At 36.3% G+C, this 26984-nt stretch overlaps 1 protein-coding gene across 3 annotated transcripts in view; it reads left to right on the top strand.

Moving 5' to 3' along the window:
• Positions 1 to 26984, top strand: part of PTPRZ1 (protein tyrosine phosphatase, receptor-type, Z polypeptide 1) — a 152230-nt gene that overhangs the window by 112145 nt on the left and 13101 nt on the right. Inside the window, exons 13-22 of one of the 3 annotated variants that reach the window (XM_012720974.1) lie at positions 203 to 2972; positions 7330 to 7474; positions 14359 to 14450; positions 17076 to 17161; positions 19469 to 19489; positions 19657 to 19753; positions 22769 to 22851; positions 24172 to 24306; positions 24910 to 25044; positions 26014 to 26177. In XM_012720974.1, coding sequence (XP_012576428.1) covers positions 203 to 2972; positions 7330 to 7474; positions 14359 to 14450; positions 17076 to 17161; positions 19469 to 19489; positions 19657 to 19753; positions 22769 to 22851; positions 24172 to 24306; positions 24910 to 25044; positions 26014 to 26177 — 3728 coding nt within the window. The remainder of the gene's footprint in view (positions 1 to 202; positions 2973 to 7329; positions 7475 to 14358; positions 14451 to 17075; positions 17162 to 19468; positions 19490 to 19656; positions 19754 to 22768; positions 22852 to 24171; positions 24307 to 24909; positions 25045 to 26013; positions 26178 to 26984) is intronic. The other 2 variants (XM_012720972.1, XM_012720973.1) reach the window with 2 other exon arrangements.

Here is a 26984-nt window from a genome sequence, read left to right on the forward strand (position 1 = left end):
GGCCGCCGAGTCCTCTTCTTCGGGTCTACCAGTTGATGAGCCTGAGAAGGCCACTGAGTCCTCTTCTTCAGGACTACCAGTTGATGAGCCTAAGAAGGCCACTGAGTCCTCTTCTTCAGGTCTACTTGTTGGTGAGCCTAAGAAGGCCACTGAGTCCTCTTTGTCAGGTCTACCGGTTGATGAGTTTAAGAAGACAAGTGAGTCTTCTCCTCTGGGTTCACTGGTGTCACAAGGTCCCTCTGTCACAGATCTGGAAATGCCACCTTATTCTACCTTGGCCTACTTCCCGACTGAGGTAACTCCTCACCCTTTCACTCCATCCTCTGGACAACATGATTCCGCCCCCACCATCAACATGGTATACTCGCAGACAACCCAACCAGTATACAACGGTGAGACACCTCTTCAAACTTCCTACAGTAGTGAAGTCTTTCCTCTAGTTACCCCTTTGTTGCTTGACAATCAGATCCTCAACACTACCCCCGCTGCTTCAAGTAGTGATTCGGCCTTGCATGCTACGCCTGTATTCCCCAGTGTTGATATGTCATTTGAATCCATCCTGTCTTCCTATGATGGTGCGCCTCTGCTTCCATTTTCTTCTGCTTCCTTCAGTAGTGAATTGCTTCACCATCTGTATACAGTCTCTCAAATCCTTCCACAAGTTACTACAGCTGTTGACACTGATAAGTTGTCCCTGCATGCTTCTCTGCCAGTGGCTGGGGATGATTTACTATTAGAGCCTAGCCTGGTTCAGTATTCTGATGGCACACATCAGGTCACTACTGATGTGGTATCACATCAGGTCACTACTCCTGCTGTTTCCGCGACCTTGGAATTTGGTGGTGGTGAATCAGGTGTCCCTTATAAAACACTTATACTTTCTCAAGTTGAACCCTCCAACAGTGATGTGATGCATGCACACTCATCAGGGCTTGAAGCTTCTTATGCCTTATCTAATCCTGAGGGGTCCCAACACCTCTTCACTATTTCTTATGGTTCTGCAATACCTGTGCATGGTTCAGCTGATCTATCTCATCAGGGGCCCTTACTTAGCAGCCCTAGCCAGAGGCCAGTGCCTGAGTTTTCATTAATAACCCAGTCCACATCACAGCTACAGCCTACTCACGGCCTCTCTGGGGATGGGGAGTGGTCTGGAGCCTCCTCTGATAGTGAACTTCTGTTACCTGACACAGATGGCCTGATGGCCCTTAATGTTTCTTCACCCATTTCTGTAGCTGAACTTACCTATGCAACATCTGTGTTTGGTGATGATAACAAACTTCCTAAAGGTGACATAATCCATGGAAATGAGACTGAACTGAAAATGTCTTCTTTCAGTGAGCTGATGTACCATCCTGAAAGTACAGTCATGCCTGATCCACATGATCATGTAAATAAGTCGAAACAGGAATTCCCTCGTTCCATTTCTAGTACAAAGGGCTTATTTCCAGGGTCTTCTGCTTATACAGCCACTAAGAGTTTTGATCATGAGATTAGCCAAGTTCCAGAAAACAACTTTTCAGTTCAACATGCACATGATGTATCTAAAGCATTTGGTGACACTTTGCCTAAACCCGTGCTTAGTGCAAACTCAGAGCCAGCAGCCTTTGACCCTGCTTCTAGTAAAATGTTCTCCTCTTCAACTCAGCTCTTATTTCATGAGGCCCTGGCTTCTTTTAATACTGAAGTTTTGCTGCAGCCTTCCTCTCAGGCTTCTGATACTGATGCATTGCTTAAAACTGCTCTTCCAGCTGTGCCTAGTGATCCAATATTGTTTGAAACCCCCAAGGTTGATCAAATTAGTTCTACAATATTGCATCTCCTGGCATCAAATTCTGCTTCGAGTGAACACATGCTGCCCTCTTCATCTCTACCAGAGTTTGATGTATCGCCTTCTTCTCTGCACACTGCTTCACTTCAAGGTTTAACCATTTCCTATGCAAATGAGAAATACTTTGAACCAGTTTTGCTAAAAGGTGAAAGTTCCCAGCAAGTGGCGCCTTCATTGTTCCAAACTGCCAATTTGGAGATGAGCCATGCCTTTCCCCCAGAAGGAAGGCATGCATTTGCTACTCCCGTTTTATCCATTGATGTACCACCAAATACACTTATAAATAGGCTTATATATTCTGATGACGTTTTCTCCTCCTCCAAGGGTTCTATTACAGATAAGCTATTTGCTGGTATCCCAACCATTGTTCCCGAGGCTCTTGTCATCTCTGATCATTCAGTTCCTTTAGGAAATGCCTATGTTTCCATTACAGCTGTTTCTCCCAAAAGAGACAGTTCTGTCTCCACCACCCAGTTGCTGTTTCCTTCTAAAACAACTTCTGAACTGACCCACAGTGCCAGATCTGACACTTATTTAGTGGGTGGCGGTGACAAGGGTGATATTGAGGATTACGAGGATGATGATTATGACGACCGAGATAGTGATGGCTTATCAATAAATAAGTGTATGTCATGCATCTCCTATAGAGAACCCCAGGAAAAGGCAATGAATGATTCAGACACTCAGGAAAACAGTCTTGTGAATCAGAATAGCCTAAACTCATACTCACTATCTGAGAGTTCTGAAGAAGAAAATAAAGTCACAAGTGTAACTTCACACAGTCAGACTGCTGTGGACAGAAATCCTGAGAAATCACCAACAAATGCACCAGCCCCAAAACACAATGATGGGGAACAGGAAAATGGCGTTCAGACTGGTAATGACCGACTGCCTTTCACCCCAGAATCAAAAGCCTGGGCAGCACTCTCAAGTGATAAAGAGAGTGGATCAGGGCAAACTACCTCAGATAGCCTGAATGAGAATGAGACGTCCACAGATTTCAGTTTCCCAGATGTTAACGAAAGAGATGTTGATGGGGTCTCAGAAGCAGGTGACTCAGAAATAACTCCCGGATCCCCACAGGCCTCCACACCAACTGTTACTAACGGGCACTCAGAAGTGTTCAAGATTTCAGAGGCAGGTTAGTTATGAATCAAAGAGATAGGTCTGGTACATATTCCCCCAGAAATTAGAAGAATCATAGAAAGATAGAAATTTGGTAAAATGGGACATTATTTTTTTTAGTCACCTATCCCACAAGTCAATTTTTATAGTTTGAAAATATGATTTTATTCATTATTCCAAAAGAAGACACAACATGTTTTAGTCCTTATTTAATCTTCTCCAAAATTTTTTTGTCATTGTTTCATAGTCTATACAATTGTTACACATGTGGGAGCAATTATGTGTGCTTGATACATTTTTTTGTGTCCTTTGTTTTACATGGTAGACTGTAGTGTACTGTTTTCAGATGATTTTTTCCTATTTATGTTCTGGAATAAGTTGTAAGATAACCCTATTGAATTATCACATGAATTATAAACTCAGAGAAATATGACATGAGCATCTCTCTCTGACCCACCCTATGGAAAGGAACTAGATAATTTTCATATCCACATCAACTTGAGAAGATTAAAAAAAATAACTTTTTATTTCTAAGATTTAAAACATAGTGGTAAGGTTTTAAGCTTTTAATTTTAAGAAATTGGTTTTGTTTAATTGTCTTAGTGTTGCCTAAAGAGGGCAGTGTGAACTAACAAAACATTCTACTTTGCACTTGCTGTTACATACCATTCTAGGAGATTAAAAATGGGAATTAATATGCATAGAATGTATAGGTATTTTATGACAAGATGTAAAACACTAGAACATTTTCTGTAGAAGTGCATTTCATTTGTTAATGTTTTATGCAAATTGATTTATTAGCCAGATGTTAGACTACTTGCAGCATATAAATAATACCTTTTACTTTAAATTCCAGTGGGGGGGGGAGGAAATTCAGTGCCATTAAGCATATGAAATACTAGATAATTTCATTGAATTGGTTGTGAGAATTTTATTTTTACTCTTATTAAATTTTAAGACATTTTGCAATGTCTTGACAAAAAGACACTAAAGTAATATTACATTCTCTATCATACTTGATATTTATTTTCCAGAACAAAGACACCAGTCTCATTAGGATGTTTTTCCTCTTTGTTACTTCCATCCTTGAGTTAGTCTATTTTTCCTTCAGTGCAATAGAAGTTTGTACATTTTTATAAAGAAGTTTTTCTACATTGTGACCTGCTACCTACTTAACATTTAACATTTCATTCCATAAACTCTTACACTCTAATATGTGAGAATGAATAATGAATCCATAAGTCACTATTTTCATTAGTGTTGTCATATATATGAATTGTTATCTGACTTTAATTATGATACCTGGTTTTCGTTTTTATTATGTTTATCTTAAAGGAAAATAGCACAAATCCACCCACTTTTCTGTTTTATTATGTAGTGACAGTATTGCAAAATATATAACTGAAAATTGACTAAAGCCTAGTAATTTTTATTCAAACCACTAAGTTTAATTATTAACAGTATGTTCTCAAAGTGATGAAATCAATATTAATATAACATTTAACATCAAGTAGCATACTTAATGAAGTAAATAAGATCAAACAGGATTAGACAAACATTCTTGCCTGTTTTTAAAACTATTCCTGTAAAAAAAAATCATATATAGTCTTTCTTATTTAACAACGAAATAAGCTTCATTAGCAAATGCATATAAGACTAATTTTGAAATGCTATTATCCATTTCTAGAATGTAAGTTAATTTATAAGACATGCTCCTCAAAATAATATACGTAAAGCAAATATTAGTACCTATAATTTAGGAATGTGTAAACAGACACGCAAAGATCCTATATTGGTTGACCCAGGTCACATAGGAGTTGAGACTAAAATGTGTATTGGTTGTGTCTCTCCCGGACATGATGGTCTCACAATTGAGGACAATAAATATACATTATATTTAATTTGTAATACCAAAATAATACCTTTGGATTTCAAAGCATTTTAAAATATTAATCTTGTCTTTATTTTTTAACTCTCTCTTAGAAGATTCTTGTTGTATCTTTCAGGAAACTGATTTACACTACAAGTCATATCAGAATAGCTATTTTGATCTTTATCAAGAATCACTACAATTAGATATTCCTTGTTATAAGATTCTAAAGCAATCAGTTTAATGTACTTTCTGTGGATCTCATCTTGTGTAAAAAACCTAAGTTAAGTAAAATAGAATTACCATGGAATGATCATCCTAAACCCTCAACTAGAAGATTTATTTTACAATCAAGCCTCTGAGAGAATTTACAAAAAAATCTACCTACTAGAACATGTGCCTGCAGAGATATATACAGTACATATGTATAAGTAACCTGCCCCATTTACCCATATATCACATACATGATCAGACACACATATATACATGCATTTATATAAGTGAGATTTTCTATAACTGTATATACACCTATATACATATTGTTCTGAATACTTGTCACTGAAAAATGTATCATACAATCTCACTTAGTATTTAAACTAATATCAGATTTTAATGTGGATCAAAGTCTCCTGAAAGACATGGTAAAGCAAAACTTGCTGAATCCAACTCAGAGAATCTGAGTAAGTAGATTTGGGCTGGTTGCTGGGGGACCCAAAGTCTAAATCTTTAACAACTTCCAGATGATGCCATTTTTGCTACTCTGAGAACCACACTTCAAGAATGACATAGATAACATTATTTGTAATTTCCAGATACTAAGGACCTAGTTACCTGGGTTATTTCATTTATTACCTACAAATTTTCCATTTAGCTAACAATAAAAAATATATGAAGACAATGGTGTATATGAAACCATCTGTTTTCCTAAATTTTGTAAAGACATATTCAGTTTATTCACTGTCAGATTATTTTGGCTTATAAATGAGCCCCTCTTCAGTGTGTAATGGCCAGCACATTGGATGAATCAGAAGTGCAGCTTGGATTTCTCACATGATTATTCACAGCTCAGAGATCAAGTGACTTACAGTATTTCTACTTTTTACATAGTTTTATGACTTTAATCAAACTTGAATTAACAGTTTTCCCAGCAAGGGCATCCATAATTATAAGAAATAGGGTGTGGTTTAAATTCCTGTTCCTGGAAAAATGAACTAAATCCTTGAGCTCATCTGTATCACCCCCCCATTATACATAAAGTTATTGGTTTAAACCTTAAATTCTTTGCAGCTAGGTATATATTTCAATGATGTATTTAGGATTTATATTAATTTCAAATTTAGTCCTAAGTTTTAAGAGCAAATGGACTCTCTTTGTCTTGTACCAATAATAGTAAGATAATTAGTATAAGATCATTGATGTGTCAGGTGAGAGGGAAGCAATGTAGACTCTGATGAGGAACTTAAATCTTTCAAAACACAGGCCAAAGCCATTCTGTGATATGTCAGCTTCCTGCTAGAGCAGTTCTAACATCCAGTCATGGTTTACCAGATCACACACCTTAAAGGAGAAGGAAGGGACCTTCTAACCACTGATAACCCCAAGTTCTGGCACTTTTTAACAACATGAAAGGATCAGTTCAGTTGCAGTGATTTTAATCATAATGTACCTGATTGGTTGGAATGAAATGAAATGAAATAATGAAATTGTCTTTCATTATCTTTTAAAATTAAACCAAGGGCATAATTCAGAATTTTTTTTAAATTTATACCTGCATACTTGAAAAGTATAATCTAGATCTGTGCATCTTTCAGTTCACATGCAAGGACATTTTTATCTTTTTAACTTTTATATAATTTTAATTAAAATAACATTGCATTATAATATTCAATTTTCAGATGTGTATCATTAAAAGTCAGCATCTGTACATGTTACATTATGCTCACCCCCAAAAAGTCAAAATAGCATTTAAAACTAACCTATTCAGAGATTTTTGAATAGATGGCCAAGTTGAAGAGTTATTCTAATGTAAGAAGGTTTATCTTAAGAGTCTCTCTTCATGAAGTTTATTAATTGTACCTAATTACCTAATGACAGGGTTGAAAATAATTCAATTAAAATGAATTTTGGAAACTCAAGATTATAGGCAGTGACTCAACAGGGAGGATTGTTTTCCCTGATCATTCTATATAAATACTGGGCAGTTCTCTTATTTTATTCCCCCCATTTCCCTTTAACAAACTCTGAGATAGTAGTGTGCCCACTTCCTGCCAACCCTATCTAATGCCTGTCTCTTGGGATGCTAGAGTTCTTCAGTTCTGATAGCCTGCCTCACTTTTTAAGTATTTGTTTTACTAAAATTGGCTTGTAAACAGATATTTTTTGCCTCTTGAAGTCGACGTTTTAAAGGTAAGTGACAATGATGAAGGCTGCCGTTATTCGGTAAAAATATTATTATTTTTCCTTAAACTTAAATATCAACTCTCTCAATTTTCTCTGACTACAGAGGCCAGTAATAGTAGCCATGAGTCTCGTATTGGTCTAGCTGAGGGCCTGGAGTCCGAGAAGAAGGCAGTTATACCCCTTGTGATCGTGTCCGCCCTGACTTTTATCTGTCTAGTGGTTCTTGTGGGTATTCTCATCTACTGGAGGTAAGTTGAATGTTCGTATTGGAATGTATTCATAGAGCTCAGATTTTGCCTATTGTTAATCTGAAATTACTTGTTTCAACAAATGTCCAAATTTTCTTTGACTTGTTAGTGACCTTTAATTTATCTATGAACAAGGTGAATTTGTGACTCCAAAGACATTATAAAAGATTAGACTGTACTTCATCCTTCAATAAAACCATTAAGGATAAAATGAAGTAACTTTGGGCTCAATACGATGTTTTGACAGTTGTACTGTCTAACTAATATGCAAACATTATCATAACATTTAGCATAAATCTAAGCTTCTCAGTTTAAGTGCTCTAACTGCTATAGTTTCTAAAGTTATTGTTAGGAAGCTACATTATTTTTGAAGTAGCTAAAAACATACTGTTTTGTTTAGCAATGGATTTTGTTCAAGGCACACGTCAACTGCATGCTAATAACAAAAATAATGATAACCTATAAAAGTAAAAGTCAAGCAATTAAAATGTAAATATAACTAGAAAATAGAAGCTAATGTCTGTATTAATATGCATGGATTTTAAACTCTGTTATAATTTCCTTAATGATGAAATATAACTTTACTCTGATCCATAAACTTAAATCTATAATGGACATAAAATTTGTACCCACCATACACTTCTCATCCTCTACCAAACAGAGCAACACATAGCAAATTAATAATTTACTTGGGACACAGTGTTAAGTAAGTGCAGCTCTATAATTAGACTTAGCAGCATCTTTCTCTAAGTTTGTATCATCACTCTTGATGTGTTATCCATAACAATACTCCTTCATTTTATTCAGAAGTAGTCACTGTATTGATGGGTCTGTTACTATGTTAACTACTGTGGAACATATCCAAAAATGAATGAATCAATCAAATGAATGTAAATCAAGAAATTCATGCGTATTAAAGAAGGAGAATTTCCCATGAAAAATAGCACAAAAGTTAATATTTCCCTAAAGATAATATTTCCCATAAATGTTTTGTGAAACTTTACACATAGAGCTGAAATCTCTGCTGATGAGTGGTCAGACAATAAGGGATCTTGATAGGCTAGCACAGGTAAAGTAAATGTAAAGTGTAGGGCTTGCACTGGATAATATTCAGAAAGTGGAGCTAGGAAGAACATTCCAGAAAGAGCACAGCAGGCAGAAAGACCAGGTGGCAGAAGGAAGTTGGGTAAGTCTGTGACAGGGAATGGGAATGGAGTTGCCAGTAGTTGGCCTAAATTGGCTAAGATGGGAGGCTTTCATGACCAACTGCACTTTATAGTTGACTTCCATACAGAACAGAATGGACTGCACAGTATGGGGAACAGATCTTGCTTTGTTATTCTATATGGGTTAGGAGGCAATTTTGTCCATAACAGGATACAAACAAAGCTGCTGTCTTCACTGATTCAGATAAGTGCCAATGACTTTTTACAGAAGATTCCATGCTCAGAAAAGCATTAAAAACATTGTTCATAATAAATAAGTATTTACTCAATAAGAATTCAAATTGCTTTTTTTCTTTCTCACAATTAGGTTTGGTGTGCAAATAGGTTATCAGCACTGAAATCATCTTTGTCCAGATTACTGATTTATAGTTCATCTGACCTCCCTGTCAAACCAGTTTTTAAAACTGATGAGGTTAAGGTTAAAATTTTTTAAAGATTTATTTATGTATGCATACAGAACTGGGATACAAGCCAGAGGTGCAGGGGCAGTGAGAGGATTCACCAGAGACAGAGTGGGGAGCAGAACAGGCAGATGGATGAAGTACACTGCTGAGGGGAGCAGAGGACCATTCGGAGAGGTCTGCTGCGCCATGTGGTCACCTCCGGGGCTTGGATTGAACTCATGCCGAAGTGGCTTTTGCTTCTTAGTGCTGTGCTTTACCCGCTGCACCACCAGGGAGGGCCCAGGGGTAAAATTTTTTTAAGATGGAAAGTAGGACTAACTATAAAAATAGTGTTAGAACAGAGTTTAAGTAGAGATATCAGATGATTTAGGATTGAAACTATTAGGATGAGTCTCTTCATCTCTGTCATATAATATTTTAAGTTAATGTTCAACTTAGTTGTGATATTTTATGAAGAATTAAAACCTGGATTTGTATTTATCATCTGTTAATGTGTCATCCCATCTATACTATAAGGAGAAAAAGATAAAATTCTAATTGAAAAATATTAATCTGAGTTCAACAGTAAAATGTTTTTCTCACAAATAACGCTCTATGTACCTTGAATACAGAGTGCTGGTAGTTTATTGGAATATTTTATATCTCTCAAATGTTTTATAGCTATCAAATGCTCTGACACAATTTGTCACTTATCCATTTCAAAATTTGGCACACCTGTCTTACAACCATTCAAAGTTAATTCACATGAAAATGTAATTTTATCAAAGGGTAATACACGAGGGGTATGATTTGTTGAACCCCCAAAATGAAATCTTTACAGCATTCTTCAAGATTTGTGTCATTTATTCAAATGCTGGTGTAAACACATCTGTAAACAATAGGATTTCATTGACCAAGATGGAACAATTTAGAGCTTTGTGGAAGCTACAGCCTGTGAGGAGCATCACAAGTGAAATGGTTGAGCCAGTAACTCCTAATAGTAACATGATCCTTAAGAGTTTTTTCCAAGCTTATGTATTTAAAATTTTTTATAACCTAATTAGGAGAAAAAATTGTCAGAGTGGTATAATCAATCCTTTCTTTTTCTAATTTACCTGACTCAAGTGGTCCCCTTGTGTTTTGTGTAAACCTTGAAAGAAAGCACGTCACCACTGGAAGAAGAAACAAATTTGAGGTGATAAAATCAGGACCCCTTTCACCATTCTGCCTGGCATTTTCTCTGTGGCTGTGGGCATGGCATTTACTGAGCTGGGCATCCATTTCCTCTTTTTATCATCTGGGAAGAGGCTCACTGGATCAGCTTTAAGATTTCAGTCAGACCTTCTTTAGAGCTTTTATGATCGAAGCAGCAAGATAAATATTGTTTCATATTTGTGTAAGGTTTTTAAAAAGGAATAATAATTACACATATCTGGCTTTTAATTCTAAATACTTACTGAGATGAAAAGGTGTAAATTAAATAATCAGATTAACATTGATTGATAGGACCTATAGCTACAAGTTTAAAACAGTCATCACTTTTTTCATCGTGGCTGAGTGATAATTAGCAGGAGACATAGTTATCAACACTTAGCACCCGTGTGCAGACATTCGCTGCATATACAGAACAGATGGACTACAGACATTAAATCTTGTCATACGTTAAATAATAATATGCCTTGGAATTATTTTCCAGATGTTTTAGTGTATAATTTATATGAGCCAACAATAAGTTTCTAATATGTAAAATTACTTCAGTAAGAAAGATTTCCAAAAAGTTCTTTTGAAAGAAAACAAAGGATATTTTTGAGAGCATTGTTGAGAGTTAGAACTTAACATATACCAAAGATAAGTTCAACAAAGAACTCCACCATACCCAGAATAGAAATGATCTTTCCATAGACACAATTGTTTGAGCAGGGGGAGTCAGGAAGAAAAGTACTCCAAATCTCTCTTGATTTAAATTGAAATTTGTGCCTCATTGAAAGTAGTTACAACCCAGAATGGAAGGCTCCCAGCAGCACTGGCTTTCTTAGTAGAATGCCATGTCCCAAGTAAGACTGCATGATGAAATATACTAAGTAATACCCATACTAACTTCATCCAAAATTTATCTTGTAATATTTTAATTTAAATTTTCCACTTCATAAGCTGTCTGATATGACTTTTTTTTTTTAAGATTTATTTATGCTTACAGAACTGGGGTATAGGCCAGAGGTGTAGTGAGTGAGAGGATTCACCAGAGACAGAGTAGGGAGCAAAACAGACAGATTGACAAAGTACACTGCTGAGGGGAGCAGCGGCTGGGTCAGAAGAGGTCTGCCACCATGTGGGTCAGCTCCCTGGCCAGGGATCGAAGTCATGCTGTAGTGGCTTCGGAGAGCTTCATAATTGGTGCTTTAATCTGTTGCACCACCAGGGAGAGTCCCTTATCTGATATGTCTTTTAAGGCTCTTTTGCTGCTTGCAAATGTAAGGCACATTATTAGACATTATTCTCTAAGTCAACAAATACTTGGTTACATGCAGCTGTAAGAAGAGTTGGTATTTTCCCAGATAATTCAATAAACATTAGTAATATATTAAACTTCAATGTCATTGTGCTTTAATTTGCCTTTTCCTATTCTATTGGATGCTGCTCTCTCCCCAGTCTCTCAGCCACACCATCCATCCATTTTTCCTCCCTCCCTCCCTTCCTTCCATCCATCTTTCTCTAGCTATATATTCTACTTTTCCCTCTCAGTTGTTTTAAAATTTTAAGCTATCACATCTGAATCTCAGGTAGGCGAGAGAGTCTAGGAAATGCATGAATAACTTATAATTGGTGATATTTAATTTCTACTGGAAATCCATATAATCACTCAACCTATCTATTTTCCTCCAGTATGGTTTTAAGAGCTGAGTTTATATAAATCAAAAGATATGACCCCCGATTTTTTTCTAAAAATGAAAATTTAGGCACAAAGCAAATATGGCAAAATGATTGACCTAACCCCCAGCTAATGAAAATCTTTAAAACAGAGGGGAAGAAACACAATAGACGATGTGACAGACTATGGGGATTTTGGTAGCCAATACCCTCTGGTGGTTATACCTGATGGAGAGAATCCTAATGTTACCAAATTAAAATATTAAGTTGCTATTTAAAAATATATAAAGAGAATAATGTCCAGAAAGTGAAGGTCACACTTGAATGAATTAACTATTTTTTCAAAACAGTTTTTATAAAGATAGGTGTGAATAGAATTCTGTGTTAGATGCAATGAGACAAAGAAACTAGAGAGCTAGCATTTAGCAAAAGGGAGGAGCTGGCTTTAGTGAGGACGATATGCCTGGCATTTTTAGTGAGTGAAGCATTTTGATCGAGAGAGCTGTCTTTACATCTTGGAAGAGAACTACTGAGTTAGGAGATAGTGAGGCATAATCAGAAATCCACATACTGTTTGTCTTATTGGAGTAGAAACTTCAGGGAAGAAACTTAAAAAGGGTGAGGGCCATAGGTAGGATGTAACTATTGCAAGATCTTGTGCACCTTAAGATATTTCACTACTTTAAGATTCACTAAAAAATGAGTAGAAACTGGGCCTCCCTGGTGGCACGAGGGGTTAAAGTGTAGCAGTATTAAGCATTCCACAGCCACTGTAGCATGAATTTGATCCCTGGCCAGGGAGGTGACTCACATGGCACAGCAGACCTCTCCTGACCGCCCCCCCCCCACTGTTCCCCTCAGCAGTGTACTTCATCAATTTGCTGTTCTGCTCCCCACTCTCTCTGGTGAATCCTCCTAGCCATCTGCACGTCCAGCTTGTACCCCGTTTCTTGTATGCATAAATAAAAACAAACCTTATAAAAAACAGATGTTCTCCTTTGTCTTTATAAAAGACTTGCATTTGTGGGACTTACATATATTGGGAGGATGAACCAAAAGCATGCCAGACAAATAAGCAAGAATATAAATAAAGTGTTTGCAACCATGATAAGTGCCACAGAGCAAACAAAAGGCAAAGAATTGTGACTTGGTGGGATAGGCTGGTACTTTTAGCTCATGTGGTCAAGGAAAGAGTCTCAGAGGAAGTAGCATTTAACACAAAAAAACTGAATGGCAGGATTGGGAAAGTGCCAGGGTTAAACCCTGAGGTGGTATTGACCCAGCCTTTAGTGGGGAGAAAGACCACCAGTGTGAGCAGGAGTCTAGAAAGTGAGGAAGGGATTCATCAAGGTTTTGGAGGGTCTTAATAGCCCTTGCCAAAGTAGTTACTTACATCTAACTCCAGTGGGAAGCCATATAAGTTTTATGCAGGCAAGTGATTACTGAAAAATATCACCATTTATTTGGATGTGTTACAGGAGAACAAATGTTATATTAAAGTTCATTAAGATAAATACCTGATAGCTTAAAGCTTTGCAATGGAAAATGATATTGGCATTTTCACTCAAGTAGATATTTCCATAAACTTAGCCACTCGTGAGTAAAATTTCAAATAAATTCAATGACCCATATCAAAGAGTGTCATTAGCAGTTTTAATTATCTAAATTTTTGTAATTAAGGATGGTTTGCCTGAGTTAGCAGCAGTTGGTTCTTTGCTCTTCTCAGGAGTTTGTAATGTGCTCTTACCAGATGTTACTCTTATTATTTGAGTGAAAATAGATTCAGGTGACATTGTGGGTCATTGTTGCCGTTGATTCCAAATATATTCATTCTCAGTACCCTCATCAACAAGGCTAACGTCTGTTGGAAAGAAAATCACCCCTGTTTTTGGTTACATGCTCATTATTTCCTCACTTATGTTCTGTCATTGCTGCAAATACTTACAGTCTGAAGCTGACTTTTTCTTTCATCAACATGTTAACCACTGTGGAATTTCATTCCTCCCTGGTCATAGCTTCTACCTCTTGTTAGCACGGTCACGGACATGGTTAGTGACAATAGCTTTGGAAATGCTTTCTTCCCATCTGTAGTCTTGTCTATGATGGCTGGACTCACTTGAACAGCAGCATGAAGAGTAACTAGGTTTTGGGGTGCTGTGTCTCAGCAAAGTACTATTTGGTACCAACTCCAAATTCAAATACCATTTCTGCTTACAGCATGTCTGTGGTACAGGTACAACTGAAATAAATTTGGAGGCCTGAGATAAAATTCTTTAATACCTTATGTTTTGTAATATGGACTTAGACTGCTGTGTATGTTTTATACCTGAAAATTCCTGTCATAAATTTCAGCAGCTCAAAAGTTGTCTTAGTGACTAGTAATATAAATTGCTTTCATCTCTTCTAGGAAATGCTTCCAGACTGCACACTTTTATTTAGAGGACAGTACATCCCCTCGAGTAATATCCACACCTCCAACTCCTATCTTTCCTATCTCAGGTAATAATTCAAGTATGAGCATGAGTAGCTGGTAGATGCTGAGAGAAAAGCACAATGTTGGAAGAATTCTCCTTACCTGTGTACTTTGTAAATGACAATAGAGATCAGTAAATGTTTGTGCTCCCAGAATATTTATGACCATAAAATGTTGGGCACACAGACACCTATCTTGTCTCACTCATACTGAGCATTCTTAATTATACAGATGATAAGACAAATGATGTAAAATAGTTCAAATGTAATATGTTAAAGAACAAAAACATTTATAGTGATTAGAGTTGAGAATAAAGTTTTCAATCACTTCAAATACTTCAGTGAAAACCTAAAAAACAAATGTGTTAAGTGTGGATAGGAAAAAAATTAAAAGGACGAAGTTTACTTTCTTTCCAGTCATCTGATGTTATGTAACTAAAGGTTTCTTAACTCCATTAGGAAAAAATTAAAAACTATAAAATAGTGGGAGTAGAAGAAAAGTATGAGCACAAACAATATAAATACCTGAAAAAGCCTTAAATGTTGAATAATTGGTTGGGAAAGCACTAATGATTTTTATCAGCACTTACCTGTGTAGCAATTTCCAAAAATTTTCTATGGCCATTTTGACTAAGATGTATTTTGATCCTAAAGTTCACACTGTAACTAAGATCGCAGATACTTAATTAGTTTACATTTTATAATATTTCAGAATGAAAAGAGTTCTAGAAAGGAACTCTCTAGAAACATGTGAATTAAGGAAGGTACTGGAGGAGAGAAGATGAGACAAGGACTTTGAGAAACACCAAGCTAGGGAAAACTATAGGAAAAATTCATCTACAAGGTCATTTTTAATTGTCTGATATTCCATCTTTATCACCAGAGGCCCAAGTTCTACACAATATTATTTTCTTAAATCTCATGATTTTTTTAAAAAAAGATAGCATTTTGTTTATAATTTCCAACAGGCAAAGGGATTATTTCTCCTAGCAACTCTTTGTCTTTAACCACCACTTATTTATTTCTTCTTTTCCATTTTATATTAAGGTTTTGTATCTTTATTTTAGTATAGTATAGCCTTTCATAATTTTGAGAGTGACAGCTGTCAGTTATCTGTTACATTTTGATTCCTTTCATTTTCTCAAAGACCTCTTCTGCTTACCTGTCAGCCTGAGTATGCAAATTAAGCATAATGTTACCCAAAATCCAACATTGTTTATTATTAATGATGAACAAAATAATCACACATCAGAATTTCACCCAGGAAATCCAATATTTCCCTGTCTTACTTCTCAGAAAAGTCAAAGGCATCCCCTCATTTTGACCAGCTGTGCTCTCAAAGATGTACTTTATCATCTGAAGATGCACATTTTCACATAAAATCAGATAGACTACTCTCTCATAAAAAGATAGGCTACTCTCACTAACTTACAGAGAAGTCACAAAAGAAATTACCAAAATACCTGACTCTGAATAAAATGTAGTTAGTCCACTTGTAAAAAGAGGTTAGCTGCACAGGCTACTATGACTGGGTTTGAAGGGACATTTACCAGAATTAATGATGTAACTACGCCAAATTATTTCTGTTTTCTTCTCTAATTATGAAAGCTACTTCCAGGCAGGATCCTTTTGTAGGTGTGAAGGCGGAATTACACCTTTGTCTTGTGTTTCTTAAGTCTAACTGGCTAATTCAATTTTAGTATTCAGGTATACTCATCAAGAGAGAGAACAGATGGATTTCTTTTTTTTAAAAAAAAATCAACCAATTCTTGGTAAATGAAGCTTAAAAATATTAAGTGGCCTAGATGCTGAACATCTGTTGATGTAAATAACTGTTTCTAGTGAAATGTGTTTGATGTTTCCTTGTCAGAGAAATCACTTGTGAAATTGCATACTGTGAGCTAGTGTATGTTTAATCTCAGAAAGTCTTTCAGGGAAGGGAGGGACAGAATCAGTTAAAATAATCTGACCCCTTCTTAGTTAATTAACAGATCCAGTGACTTTGTTTATATAGCATATTTTAAAGTTAGAATGCTTGAATTTTTAAAGATGAAGAGTCCCAAAGGTTTTTGACATTATGTTTAAAGGATAGTCTGCATATATTGTCTTATTTATAAAAACAAAAAAAAATTATAGAATGTAAACATTGACTGTAAGGTATTAAACTGTACAATTTAATAACACTGAAATTTTATTATACTTAGTCCATGGTAAAATTGAGAGGATACTATTTCTGCTTTTCCTCCCTCCTCCAGATTACACATGCCTTTCTCACTCATTAGAGCTAAAGAACATTATCTATAGAGTTAAAGTTTAAAAAGTGTTATCTATCAAGAGATGCAGCTCCTTGGTAAGAAATGAGTATACTGTAGTATTTATCAATTAACGTGAAAATTAATTCTCTTCTCTTTACAGTATGAAAGGAAAAGAGAATCCTGATCGAATTAGTTTTCTAAAATGTAGGCTTTTATTGATAATACAGAGAAAATTAGTAAACATTGCTTATTGTTTTGTTGAATTATAAGATTCAGCTTGGATAGAAATAATTAAACTCTGAAGTTGTTTAGAAAAAGCACTTAAGTCTTTGTAAATGAGAGGCACATTCATTTCTGTTGAATTATCCTTTCCAACCTACCTTTTTTATTCACTTAGATGATATTGGAGCAATTCCAATAAAGCACTTTCCAAAGCATGTTGCAGACTTACATGCAAGTAGTGGGTTTACTGAAGAATTTGAGGTATGATTTTAATATGTCTATTTCAAATAATGTAGAAAATAGCAAATTTAAAATATTAAACAATAGACTATTTCTTGGCCTAAAGACCTTGAAATAATTTTCACTTCTAGTGAAGTGAATACTTAACCTGTTTAGGAGATGTGTCTTGTTATCATATATTTAGAAAGTTATCTAAATATGTGTGTGTATGTATGTGTGGTGTGTGTGTGTATATATTTATATATCCATTTTAAAAGTAAATTTATGCTAGTGGAAAAATCAAAAATAGCAATAATTCTCTCACATGAAATGTGATCTCCAGTATTCATTTTTATTTTAAATCTGAATTAGTAACACTGATTCTTTTTCATCTTTTAAATGATATGAATTATATTGAACCACCTAAATTTCATGATTTTTAGTCAAATTATATACAAACATCTTAATTATAAGTATTATACCAATATATTTACAGAAGAATTACCCAGTCCTTTTATTAGCCAAAGTAAAGGCCCATCTTCTCAACATAGGGAATTTCTTTTAAAAAGCATTTGACTTTATAATCAGTGAAAATCTTTTATTTAAATGTTCTTTAAAGCAACTTAATATTTAATTTTTTAAAAATATTATATTAAAATGCTCTTATGTAAAAGGGGCAGAGAAATTTACTGAAAATTTGTCATGACCCTCTGAACTATCAATAAAGCAGATTTTTCAGAATAAGGAGTCATAAGCCCAGAATTAATAACAATAAGCCCCCAAAGTAAAAGCTACCATTTTTTAGGATTCCCTATCATACCTGTCTTTCTGCCACATTCTACATACAACCTTCACCCAACTTGGGGAGTGGTTTTTCATTTCTAATCATATTACTGAGGAAATTAACCACCATTGAAATTGATTAACAGCTAATAAGTAGTATTTTAAAATGTCATGTTTTTGTTAAATGAAAAATAAAGAAAACCAATGTATTTTATCTTTAAAGAAATCTTAATTGTAGCTTCATTGAATAAGAGAAAAGTACGAGGTAATGACTAAGTAACATGGAATAATATGAAGAATTACATACTTAAAATAGCAAAAATTTTTTTAACATAAACTCACCTTTATTGGGTGAAATGCTGACTCATAAAACTGTCAAGCTCACCTGAAGCAATCATAATTAAGAGGGAGGAAATTCAAGGGTGAGTCTAACCTTCAAAATGTTAACAACCATAAGAAAAAAATAAATAATTTATAATAAAATTTATTGATGGCATATTGCCTAGGGGCAGATTTATAGATTTGACAACTATAAAATTTTGTTGAATATTATTAAACCTTCATAATAATTCAATTAATAAAATAACTTCACATTTTACTCAGAAAGTATGTTTCCTTAATTTCATTGCTTTAAACTCATAGTCTGATTCAAGAGAGCTTTCCATTAACTTAATAATTAGCTTAATACCTGATAATACTATAAACCTTTTAGTGATTCATTTACTGACTTGTCTTTAAATCTAGAGTCAGATCAGAATGAGTTGCTGCAAAATAGACCCAAAAAGCTTACTTGGAGAGGTGGACCATTTGCTTATGAATCAGACTGGTGTCTGGATTATTTACTTTCTCAAAAAGTATAAGTCTTTCCTATTATTATCTTAACACTAAATAATCAAGTTCCAAGCTAATACATTTAGATAGAAACATCTTGAAAAGCATTTTAATTAATTTTAAAAGAGAATACTGGAGAAAAATTCTTCTGTTCTTATTGATGTATATATATCAAAAAGTAGTCTACTAATAAAATATGTAGGCAGTAACACTATCTAAATTTTGTTCCAAAACCACATAGTATGTTTTATAAAAATTTTACAAGATTTTTCATACTTTGACAATCCTAAATTAGTACAAACAACCTAATAGGAAACTGTTTTCAAATTACTCAAAAAACAATGTATGTATGCATCACTAATTCATTGTTTCAAATAGTGCTCCAGTAGGCAAATAAAATTATATTTAGGATATTAGTAAACCCAACCATTATGGCAAAATGTGTTATCAAATATATTCTTTCTCATCTTCATTTTAAAAATTCATCACTGTTATCACCGTTACCTTTTTAAAGGATTTTTTCCTTTTACATAACTTTAAGGCTCCAATTTGTTAGACATTTTGATTTGCATGCAATAGTTTGAAACATTCTTGTTTTGTTAGTATTTGAAAAATGTATTTATTGCATGATCATAGTTTTCCATTGTAAACCTAATATGAACGCTTTTTTTTCTCATTTGTCGTGTGCTGTGGAATTTGGTTTCTTTACTTTTTTGGCATTCATTCCCTCATTAGACACTGAAAGAGTTTTACCAGGTAAGGCATTATTTCACTGCATTTTCTTTTAGCCAAGACTAGTTGTAACATGTAAAAAAATTGTATGGGGTAAATTATTTTGTTTGTTTTGTCTTTCTGATTATATTTTGAGGAACTTTGCTTAAAAGGCTACGTGTTAAAATAGTCTACATACAATTTCTTCACAGGAAGTACAGAGCTGTACTGTTGACTTAGGTATCACAGCAGACAGCTCTAACCACCCCGACAATAAGCACAAGAACAGATATGTGAACATCGTGGCTTGTAAGTGCATCCCTAACTCAGACATGACTTGTCACTCCTGTTACTGTTATGTGCTTTGAAATGAAGTTCTTTTTAAAAAAAAAAAAGTTGTTTTTTTTTTTAATGTATGCATACAAGAACTGGGGCACAGTCCTGAGACAAGGGGGTGGAGGATGGGGAAAGGGGGAAATTCACCAGAGACAGAGCAAGACAGGAGAGGGCTGCTGAGCCACGTGGGTCACCTCCCTGGCCAGAGATCAAACTCCAGCCGCATGGCTGTGAGTTGCTCCATATTGCACCTCAGTGAGGCTATTACAGTATATTGATATGGTCTTTTTTCACTGCAACTTAAATACATTCTGCAATTTATGGCATTCATTGTTTTTAAACAAAACAAACTCACATGTTAATCCAGTTCTTTCTTTAGGCCCAATGGGCAATAAATCTGTGCTTATGGTGTCTGTTATTTTTTCTATTCTGTGGTCCCATTTTCACTTGAGAGATACCAGTTTTCACATGAAGTTACTAACCAGATGTTTCCTTCATCCTTGCCATACAACCCACCCCCACTGTTCCTCCCTCTCTCACCCTTGTTCCTAAGCTCTTATCAAGGTTTAGTTTATTCCGTCTCTCTTTTATTAAAGAGTTATTTAGTTATTCATACAGAATGGGGTACAAGCCAGTGGTGCAGAGGCGGTGAGAGGCTTCACCAGAGACAGAATGGGGAGCAGAACAAGCAGATCAATGAAGTACACTGCTGAGGGGAGCAGCGGGTGATCAGGAGAGATCTGCCGCGCCATGTGGGTCACCTCCGGGGCCTGGGATCCAAAGTCGCAAAGAAGCGGCTGCCGCTAGCTTACAGTGCTGTGTCCTAATCCATTGTGCCATTAGGGAGGGCCCTATTCTCTTTTTTATTCCTCTTTCCCTCAATTATTTTACCTGTTTTCTCCTCAATGAACTGACCTTTCTAGGGCAGATTTATCTGTTTCTTCCTATGAAATGACCAACATTTTCAATCCTCTTAAACAGAACCTCCTGTTTACATCTGTTTTATTTTCAATTTTCCTCCATCGTCTTTTATATTCAGTTCCATTTCCTAATATTCACCTTCACTGTCCCCTGCCAAACTTCTGTTTTCATCCTTCCTTCTGTACCTCCCAGGGTCCTCTAGATTCATAGAACATGCTATTGCCAGCTTGGTCATTTAAATTCTGGCTCCACTATAGTTTTGGAAACCAAAGAAACTACACTCTCCTCCCTTTTGTATCATGTTTTGAACAGTCAGCATAGACACTGTTTTTCCTTCCACGGGAGTCCTTTATTTCAGTAACAGTCTTTGCTTTATGGTTATTTCATCAATTGACGCATCCTGACTGTGCTAAAAGCACAGTTGCCATTAGACTATTCCTTCTACAAACTGAATGGAAAACACACACCAGGTAGTCAAGGCAGGGATGGAGAGGAGCAGTTCTTGAATGACTGTGTGTCTGGCACTGTAAAACCATTACTTCAAGCTTGCCAAGATAGGTATAGACAGTCTGATTTTAGAGATGGAGAAAAACAACCCAGGAAATTTACTTCATAGCAGTACCCTTCTAAAATGTGGTAAATATACACAATGGAATACTCAGCAGTCAGAAAAGTCATGCATTTTGCAGTAACTTGGTTGGAGATGGAAGAGACTATGCTAAGTGAAAAAAAGGTAGAAGGAGAAAGTAAAATAATAGATGGTGTCACTGATAAGTGGAATGTGGAGAACTCAAATTAAAGACCAGAGAAAGACAACCTTAATAGCTAAACTTTAAAAGCTATGGGACTATAGGACTGAAGCCTCCAGAGGGGGAGGGGGTGGGTGAGGAAGGAATAGGGACAAATTGAGGAGAAAGCATGATGGACTGTGGAGGTGAACTACGGGTGATTTGGTAGGGGGTACCCTATGGTGGTGATACTTGATGGAGAGAATCCTAATGTTGCCACAAATAAAAGAATAAATTGTGATTTAAGAAATAAGTCAGGCCCTCCCTGGTAGTGCAATGGGTTAGGGAACTACCCTGCAAGCTAGCTGCAGCTGCTTCAGTGCGAGTTCGATCCCAGGCTCTGGAGGAGACCCACATGACATGACAGACCTCTCCCGACCCTCACACTGCTCCCCTCTGCAGTGTACTTTGTCAGTCTGTCTGTTCTGCTCCCCACTCTGCCTCTGGTGAATCCTCTCCCTGCCCCTGCACCTCTGGCCTGTATCCCAATCTATATGCATAAATAAATAAATCTTGAAAAAAATAAAATAAAAAGTCAAAATATTAGATGTGAAATATAGAAATGAATCGGTTTGCCAGCCAAACCCATCTTTCAGCCACCCATCTGTTTCTGCAGACATTCCCTGAGCTTTGTGAACTGCACCTTCACAGAGAAATGACTGCCTCAGAATCTCTTTGACGTGGAGTATCTCTCTCTGCATTCTCTTCTTCACCCTTGAAAAGAATCAATAGTCTTCCCAGTGAAACTGGTTCCAGGACACTTTTCTTTCATACTCTGTAGCCCCGCCAAATAAAGACAGCTTCTCTGTATAACTGAAGTGAACCCAGACTTCTTTTTTCAACATATTTGAATTACCTCAGTCTATCTGTATGTAGGTCACCATAGTTTTCATCCCCTTTTAATTGATGGTGCAGAGTCCACCCCCTTTTGCTTGGGCAGCTGCTGTCTTGCCTCGGCAGAAAACCCCCTTGAGGCACTTCCCTTGAAAGAACTATTTGCTGTAGCGCTTGCCTAAACTTCCTTCTGGTTTCTTCCCTCCTGTCTCTTCCCACAGCTGTGCGTTGCTTTCTGTGTCTGTGTCTTCCACATCAGGAAAACTAATTATCAGATGCATCTTTACCTTTGACAACTCTGTATACCCCAAGAACTTAACTAACATAAATGCTTTTGCATTGACTTTAATTGTATCTGATAAATTAAAGTTGTAAAGGTAAACAAACTTTATGCTAAAATATAGTCTATGCTATTGTAAAATATTTTCTTTTCTTTTTATTACAGATGATCATAGTAGGGTTAAGCTGGCCCAACTTGCAGAAAAAGATGGCAAAGTGACTGATTACATCAACGCCAATTATGTTGATGTATGTATGCTTTGATTAAATGTTTATGAAAAGTATATAAACAGTGAATCTGTTATACCACCGTATATTTATGATGTACCGATGCTTAATATGTGTTTTATAATAGATAATAAAAAATAGAAATCAACAGTGAGAGAGAATAGGCTGGAAATATTTGTTCAATGTACAAGTTATAGATGAATGGATGGATAGGTGATAGATAGGTAGATCGAAAGGTAGATAGATAGGTAGGTAGAAAGATAGATAGATAGGTAGGTAGATAGATAGATAAATTTTTATATCTTCTTAAATAAAGGGCTATACCAGTGCTTATTTTGAGGGTCTCTTAGCTCCCAACACAATGTGCATATATAGCAGATGATCAATAAATCCTGACTGGCAAATTCCCAGATAATATTGGCTGAGAAGCGAATATTTTATTACTAAAGCAGTTACCAATCTTTGTAGTCTTGGGCACTGCTTAGGAAACCCAGCCTTGAGAAGTTTCTGAGGCTCTCTCTGAGGCTATTATAGCCCACTAATTCAGCGTGTTTTCACTGTGTCAATTGAATGTCAACAGAACTCAGTTATTTTCTTGTACTCACCTCACAGTCTAGCTGCCTTCAAGTTTATGCTTCATGAACAGCCAAATCAAAACAGTGAATACCAGTATCCAGTGGGTGTATTGTAGGCAGTGACTACTCGCTTCCAGAAGAAGCAGCATATATGCATATCTAATGTGGGCTTTGAATTTAGAACTGGTTTTGAATTCCATTTCTACCACTGGTTAACTGGGAACTTGGGAAGCCACATAATTCCTCTGTGAGCACCAAAGGAAGGGTAAGTAATCTGTGTGACATCCCCAAGAGAACTTGGGAAGCCACATAATTCCAGTTTCCTCATCTCCAACTCAGGGATGATGTTTCCATTTTGCATAGACTAAAGATGAGGGGTAATGTTTGTAAAACATCTTGGCCACGATGGGTGCTCAGTGAGGAGAGGTGCTCAGTACTACCAAGGAGAGGGTGAGGTGGCAACAGCGAAGGTGTCCTAACTGTTACAGACAGCAGTCCCAACACCTCAAATGCATTTCAGAGCAACATAATTAAGCATAGCAAATATACTTGAGTTAAATGCATTTGGACAAAAGATGCAATTGATAGTGGTTGTATTAAAGCAAATAGAGTTCTTTTTCTTTACAGAAAAAAAAAAGTTTCTGTCTTTGCTAGGACTAGCAAGTTTCTCCATCTTTGCAGTTTATAGGGAAAAAGTACCAACATTAATATAGTTAAAAATGGCAAAGAAGCCAGATTAAGCAATGCCTGTCATTTATTTCTTCAGGGTTACAACAGACCCAAAGCTTACATTGCTGCTCAAGGTCCACTGAAATCCACAGCTGAAGATTTCTGGAGAATGATATGGGAACATAATGTGGAAGTTATCATCATGATTACAAACCTCGTCGAGAAAGGAAGGGTAAGTAATCTGTGGGACATCCCTAAAAGAACGTTTATAGATATTTTCAATTGCTTTTAATAGATTCAGCATTAGGAAGCAGAAAACGTGTGACAGCTAATCAGGGTTTTTTCAACAAAGTATGACCTTAAAATCATAAGTAATTTTATAGGTAAAATTATAGGTAAAAAAGTTTCACTATAAACTAACCTACCTGCTTTTAAAAAGCACTCTTCATAGTGTGAGAACAAGTAAATGAAGCTCATTGAGAAACAATGCAGAATGAAATCGATTTTAATTCACAGGAACTGAATTCTTGTGATGGTTCTGTAGTGACCACTGCATCAGGCCACACTTTCCTTACCTGAAAGGGGTAGGATTGGACCAGATCATCTCAAGTCTCATTCAGTTCTATGAATATGTTAATGGATCAGTGGATGGGTGGCTCAAGGGATGGATGAGTGAATAAGTAGGTGGGTGGTATTCTCTATAGCTGATTTGCAATGATTTAGAAAAAAAATAATTTAAAGAGTAAAGGTGTTAATGTTACTGTCTCAGTCCTTTACTGATTTCAGACAACTCTATTTGAATATGGAAGTAGCAACTTCACTGTCTCTTTTGCAGAGAAAATGTGACCAGTACTGGCCTGCTGATGGCAGTGAAGAGTATGGGAACTTTCTGGTCACCCACAAGAGTGTTCAGATGCTTGCTTATTATACTGTAAGGAATTTTACCCTCAGAAACACAAAGGTGAAAAAGGTGAGTGAGCACGGCTGTACACCATCAGTCCAGTAATATGGCTAGCTCTTTGTAAGTGATTGGGTCATATGAGAAAGATGGGATGAGATATATATATATATATATATATATATATATATATATATATATATATATAAAACTATATATATATGTATGAGTTCTCAGCACACTACACTAGGTGCTAACTGTCTCTTCTAAGTCTTCAAATTCCATCATAGTGGAAGACCCAGATTGCTCATTCTGTAAGCATATTAGATGCAATGGATGGAGCCCATGTGAGCCCAGCCCTAAGAAAAAGAAAAGAAAGGCAGAAAAATGCAATAGTGTATTCTTCAGGATTCTTCAGAGAAACAGAACTAATGGAAAATATGGATATTTGGCCAGGGAGTTGGGCTCTGGGGGGAGGTGTTGACAGACAGATACGTTAAGGAATTGACTTAAGTGGTTGTGAGCATCACAAGTCTGGAATCTGTAGTATCAAGTAGCCTGGGTAGTCAAGTAAGAGCTGATCTTTGCAGTCAAGTATCCAAATTCATCAGGAAAGCAAGTGGAAACTCATGCAGGATTTCTGTGTTTCAGTCTTTAAGAGAATTTCGTGTTCTTCAGAAAACCTTTAGGCCTTCAGCTAATGAATTGAGACCTACTCACATTACAGGGCATAAACTGTTTTACTCAGATTCTTATGATTTAAATATCAATCACATCGAAAACATGCCTTTAACAGTACGTCTGGTGGGAATGCCATTTGACCAAACTGCTGGCCACCAGAGTCTAGTCAAGTTGACACATACAATTAGTCATCAAAAATGATGATGTCTTTCTTGTTCACCTTAGACCATCAACATCAAACTATGAATTTTGACTCTTGAGTTGATGTTCAAAGACCCCAAGTGTGTGTGCGCATGTGTGTGTGTGTGTGTGTACCTATTCATGGATGTGTGTGTGTTCTTGCTGTCTGGATCCTTCCAGGGCTCCCAGAAAGGAAGAGCCAGTGGACGTGTGATCACACAGTACCACTACACCCAGTGGCCTGACATGGGTGTGCCCGAGTACTCACTGCCAGTGCTGACCTTCGTGAGAAAGGCGTCATATGCCAAGCGCCACGCAGTGGGGCCTGTCGTTGTCCATTGCAGGTGAGTCTTCAAGGCTGGTTTCCAAACCAAGGATCGCAGCAAAAGGACACCAGTGGGGTGGGGGCTTTCCAACCTGGGAAAGATCTCACACACTGAGGGGGTGGAAGTTATTGCCTATTTTCACAAGCGTTGATCATTTGGAAATAAGTGTGCCAGCCCCAGAATTTGATTGCTGAATATTTCAAAGGACCAGGTATTTTCATGGTGTGTGTTACTTGACTGGATGGTTGAATTGGCTTTCACTTATTAACTGTGTGAGGCAGGCAGAATGGTGTTTTGTCATTAAGTAACCACTTATTACCACAGAATATCCAGGAATAAATGCTTGAGACACAAGCTCACACCAAGGACTATATAGTCTAATGTAGCATTAGATGCCATGTTAGTATTAGAGAAATCACAATGCAGTGTGAGTGTTGGGTAAATACTTCTAAATTGTTTTTGAACAGCTTGGACCAAAATTTCTTTCTCATTTTCGTGAGTTCTTTCTAAGACTGGACCAAATTGAATGTGTTAGTAATTTGTCATTGCCCCAAAGTGTCCATTTCCAAGACAGAGCTGATGAATAAAATGATGCTATTTCAAAGAAAGAAGAAAATACAGTCAAGATTTTAATCTCATGTTTTTCCGTGAAAATAAAAATAGCAGTTAACATTTACTGAGTGCTGACTTGGTATCAAGCTTTATGACTGCAGAAATCCAGTTCACTTCTTTGTACAGTATCATTGTCAAAGCAGTGCCTGTGTTTTACAGAAGCCAATGTTTTCCTTTCATAAACAACTTATCTGACACATTGTAATTACCGAT

The sequence above is a fragment of the Condylura cristata genome, unplaced genomic scaffold, assembly GCF_000260355.1.
Source record: "Condylura cristata isolate star-nosed mole 26May11 unplaced genomic scaffold, ConCri1.0 scaffold00005, whole genome shotgun sequence".
Lineage (NCBI taxonomy): Eukaryota > Metazoa > Chordata > Mammalia > Eulipotyphla > Talpidae > Condylura > Condylura cristata.